The sequence below is a fragment of the Nematolebias whitei genome, chromosome 3 (genome assembly GCF_014905685.2).
Source record: "Nematolebias whitei isolate Nwh7 chromosome 3, NemWhi1, whole genome shotgun sequence".
Lineage (NCBI taxonomy): Eukaryota > Metazoa > Chordata > Actinopteri > Cyprinodontiformes > Rivulidae > Nematolebias > Nematolebias whitei.
The window spans coordinates 40,396,079-40,400,799 of record NC_056500.1 but is presented as its reverse complement, the minus strand read 5'-3'; the positions used below and the strand labels follow the sequence as shown (position 1 = coordinate 40,400,799).

General features: G+C 41.5%; 1 protein-coding gene across 1 annotated transcript in view; it reads right to left on the bottom strand.

The window, feature by feature from the left end:
- Positions 1–4,437, bottom strand: part of LOC119407516 (paired box protein Pax-5) — a 77,827-nt gene extending 73,390 nt beyond the window's left edge. Inside the window, exon 1 of the mRNA XM_037674340.1 lies at positions 4,392–4,437. Coding sequence (XP_037530268.1) covers positions 4,392–4,437 — 46 coding nt within the window. The remainder of the gene's footprint in view (positions 1–4,391) is intronic.
- Between the last annotated feature and the right edge of the window lie 284 nt (positions 4,438–4,721).

The following is a 4,721-nucleotide window of genomic DNA, read 5'->3' as shown; positions in this document are numbered from 1 at the left end:
TGTGGACAGCCTGTCTCTGTGTGGACAGCCTGTCTCTGTGTGGACAGACGCAGCTGCAGGACTCAGACTCCCGCTCGGTGAGCGAGTTTGGAGACGAGTTTAATTTAAAAAATAAAATAAAATGAAGCAGTCAAGTCCAAATAGCTCTCCTTTTCTCCACGCGCAGTCCAGAAAAGTCCCGAACACACGCAGTTGTTGGCGGTAAACGCGCGCGCAGAAACGGGCTCGTTAGGAGCGAGCTGCGCCCCTGCAGCCTTCCCGGTGGCGCACGGCGCGTTTCAGGACCTGCTCTCGTGCGGACAGCGCCCGCGCTCCCAGCCCGCTGGAACCCTAACCCACACGCTGCCCGTCACTCACTCAGAGCCTAACCAATCAGCGGGCGACTCCTGTCGTGACGTCACCACCAACCACAGGTACGATCAGGCAGGAGGGTGGGGTCGTTGATTGGCCGAGCCAAACCCGTGGAGCCAATGGCGCACCGCGCGCTCGACACGTCCACCAATCAGGAAGCCGCATGAGGCGACGCTGCGCTTAAACAGTAAACAATGACGTTTTTTTTTTATTTTTTTTTTTTCAATTAACGAATTATTTAAAAAATAAATATGAAAAGAAGAAGCTAATGCCTTTATAACATTTGCTCCAAATTTATTCATGTCAATATTAAATGACTAATTAAGGGAGTTTTATTAAAAATGAGGCTCAGCTGCAGCGAGGCCGTAAAGAAATGAAGGAAAGAAGTCAAACAGCGTTGGTTCACGTTTCTGTGGAGGAAGAAGAAAACACAAAGGAGGGGACTATGGTACACTTTGAAAAAAATGTCACATTTTAAAGATAACCCCCTTCAGATTGAATATATTTACTCGGTTTTATTTTGAAAAAGCGTCCAAGTGTTTTGTTTGTCAAATCATTTCTTTTTGATTTCCTTCCTCCGGAGTCATAAAGCTTTACCTTGAGGGGGAAACACATGAAACATGCGTTCTCTCATTATCTGATTGATTGCGGATGTTTTTAATGAAATGCAACTGCAAACTAAAAAAATAAATAAATAAATAAGGGGTTGGGGGGTGGGGGGTGTCAATGCAGCAAACACGCACTTAATTTGTCAAAAAGCTTTTCCTCTATAATGTGAGGTTCACAGACAGCCTGAAGGAAAATCAGAACTCCTTTAATATAAATATGTTTTTATATTTAATCCTTGTAGGGGTGCAGTTGTAATTTATGGCTCTTATTATTGACAATTTATTTACCTGCAGGTTTGGGTTTAAAGAGGCAAATCCTAATTTATCCTTTTTCCCTCCAAAAGCCGAAGACTCTCTGATGATAAATGAAATAAAAATATAGTATTTGTGTCACTGTTAAATGTTTCCATCTCCAATGTGGACATTTATTAATGTATTATTTCAGTTTGTTCATTTTGACTTTCATTGTGTCAAAGAAGCTCACAGAACAGAACACCCCGCGGAACCAGGGGTTCTGATGACAGGAAGTGCTGCAGGAACTCACAGCTATAACTGTCTTTTATCCAGAATCACCTATAAACCAAAACTATTTCATAAATTAGAATAAAGGTTTAGATTTTTCTCTAGTTTTCTTGAAGATGGGTCTTGAACAACCACTAGGGGGCGTATTGACGGACAGCGAGCACCTCCGATGCGCACGCACGTGAGCAAAGACGCACATGTGCAAACTGAAGACACGCTGGAGCATTATAAACATGAGTTTAATGCGTTTGGAGTCATGCAGTCATCAATTTACCTGGAGAGTTAGACACTGGAAACATGTTGATGCTCAATAAATTATAAACATTACGTCATTAGTCGTCTAAACTCTAAATGCGGGTTGAATTGTCATTTAAAGCTCGGTTTTTTTTTGTATTTAACCACCTAAAAAAATAAAAATGAACATAAGGTTTGCACGTGGTCTCAAACTGAAGCCAAAGGTGTGAAAAATAAACGAAGTTTTGCATTTTAAGAATAAATACAACAGATTTAATTTAAAAAGTGAAGCTTCATATTTATAGGCCTGAAGGCCACGATTGACCAAAACCACCTAAAGCAGCAAAACCTGAAGGGAACCGATTTAAAAATTAAACTTTTTTTTTTTTTTTTTTTTTTTTGGCTAAGTTGCACTATTAACCATATGGTGCATTTTATGTTTTAGTTTCATGAATTATTTAAATGAAATGTTCAAAAACGTGTTTTGTTTCCGTCTCCATCCCATCCAGAGAGTGTTTTTGTTATTTGCTCAGACTCTCTCACGTTGCAATTGAAATTAAATATGCAAGCAATAAAAAAAAAAAAAAACCCAAACACAATCAATCATGTATACAAATTGTTGTTGCTTTAGGGTTGGAAATTTGGAAGCAAAACTTCCATCAGGGTAGGACGATTTTAATCCAAATCCATTACCATATTTCATTACCTCTGCAGAGCTGGGAAACGGGGAGGAAGAGCTTCTTTTATAGACATTAGTGAGGATGTGGAGTTGTGATAATCAGGTGCAAATTGAACGCAGTGTTGTTGTTAAAATACCTTCTTTCTCTCTCTCTTTCTTGTCCTCCTTCCTCTTCCCTCCATCCACCATAAAAGCATCAGCCACGAAAGGAAAAAGCAATGAAAAATTAATAGCGCATGTTAACTCCACCAGCTCGTTTATTACACGCCCGCTGACTGTAAACATAATGAGAAACTCTCCCCTATCTCTAAGTTTTGCATTTTATTTGTGAAATATATGAAAAAGTTATAACTAATAAATAAAAATACTGTATGCGTGGAGTGAAAAGCGAGCCACGTTTGTCTCCATTTGGCTCGTGCTCAGAGCCCGTCTGTCACCTGTCATGAGCGCGGGGGTCATTGTATCACCCCCACTACCCCGGGGGTTACAAGATGGAGCATCTGAGGTCAAAACATAAGAACATCATCTTTATCCCTCCAAAACTCCACATTTCTTCTCTCCTCTCCCTTGCGATGCGCACAGACATGACGCCATATTTACTGTTGCAGAGTGGACTTCTTTTTTACTGTAACAACCTCTAAAAGCAGAGAATAAAAAGACAGTGTATGATATATATATATATATATATATATATATATATATATATATATATATATATATATATATATATATACTTAGTGAAGCTGGACTGGTCAAGTTTGGTCTATACGCAGAGAAAAGATTTTAAGTTTTAAGTTTCAGATTTTATCTGAAAAAAGAAATGGCTCGACTGTGACCTAATGATGTTTATTGTCTGTAATTATTCTGCGGTGATTTAAAATAAAAACAATGAATAAGCCGAGCGCGCTTTTTACGCACATCCATCCCACATGCTGGGAGGGAGCAGAGGGGGAGGTGTGGGGGAAGGGGTGTCCTGCTGGATCCACGCTCACTCCTCTGCCGATTCGCTTTTGTACCCCGTGCACGTATCAAAGTGAGAGGAGATGGAGAGGCTGTAGGTGCGCAGAGGCCCTGGGCCCTCAGGACTGAGGAGGGCCTCCTCTCAATTCTGAGTTCCTCTGCGGGTAAAAAGATGATCATCCAATAACAAGAAAGAAGAAAATCTCTCAGCTTTCTGCGTTTATCAGGAGTATGGTCCACTTTACAGTAAATAAGGAAATAAATGCAATAAAAATTAATAAAAGCAAAAATGGAAGCCGCTTTTTTCTTTGATGACACATTCGCTTCAACCAAAGTTTGATCGAAATGTGCCAAACAAACATGAGGACGGTGAAGACATGTTTTCTTCTTTGGAGGGGAAACCTTTCACAAACTAAAGAGGCTGCTGCAGCTGCTAATGACAAACGACGTGTCATCAATGAAGACGCAGCAGGCAGCAATATGAAATGATGGGAGGACTGGTGCCATGACCAGGTCCATGTTGGACTCACACCCCGCTGCTTTTAGGACGGTAGGCCTTGAAACCTGTTGGGTCCTGGAACCATCAACCTCTGGTCACAAACGAGGAGACTCGTGATATTTTCATCAGGAGGTTCAAACCCGCAACTTCAGCCACTTTCTGTCTCAACAACAAGTTTACAAAACACGAGTTCTGTTTAAACAGCAACAATAAAATAAAATTCAAATCTGTGACACTTGTAATAAAACTATTCAGAATGAAATCAACTTTTCAAAGAAAACTGCCTGGAAAACTTTTATTCTTCAGCGCAAAGCTTCACATAAAAGTCCACAACCATCGAAGCAGCAGGTTTGAAAACTTCTGGAAACATTTGTTTAAACTCCCCCCAGAAGTTGTTTGGACACGAAATCAGCTCCAAACGCCACGAAAATAGTGTTCCGTCTAAACAACAAACTTTGTGCACATTTAAAGTTTTGTTAGAAGAAGAAAGAGAGTGAGAGAAGTTCAAAGTGAACAAGTGATGAGAGGAGACTCTTACCTGCTCTCCCCAGCCGCGGCGCGGGACTCCGGGGCCCCGGGTCCATGTTGGCCCGTTAGAAAAGGGGGGCAGGGGATGGAGGAGAAAGAAAAAAAAAGCAAAAGAACAAAAACCTTTCCCTCTTTCCCTTTCTTCCTCTCTCTCTCTCTCTCTCTCTCTCTCTCTCTCTCCCTCCCTCCTCCTCCTCCTTTCGTCCTACAGTACTTTTGGGGCGACTTGTAGGTTGAAATAATTCGACCCTTCCGCTCCCTTTGCACTCCCAGCAAGTGCTCAGTCAGCTGCAACTAAACGCTTTAGGTGGAAAAAAGGCGGGGGGGGGGGGGGGGGGGG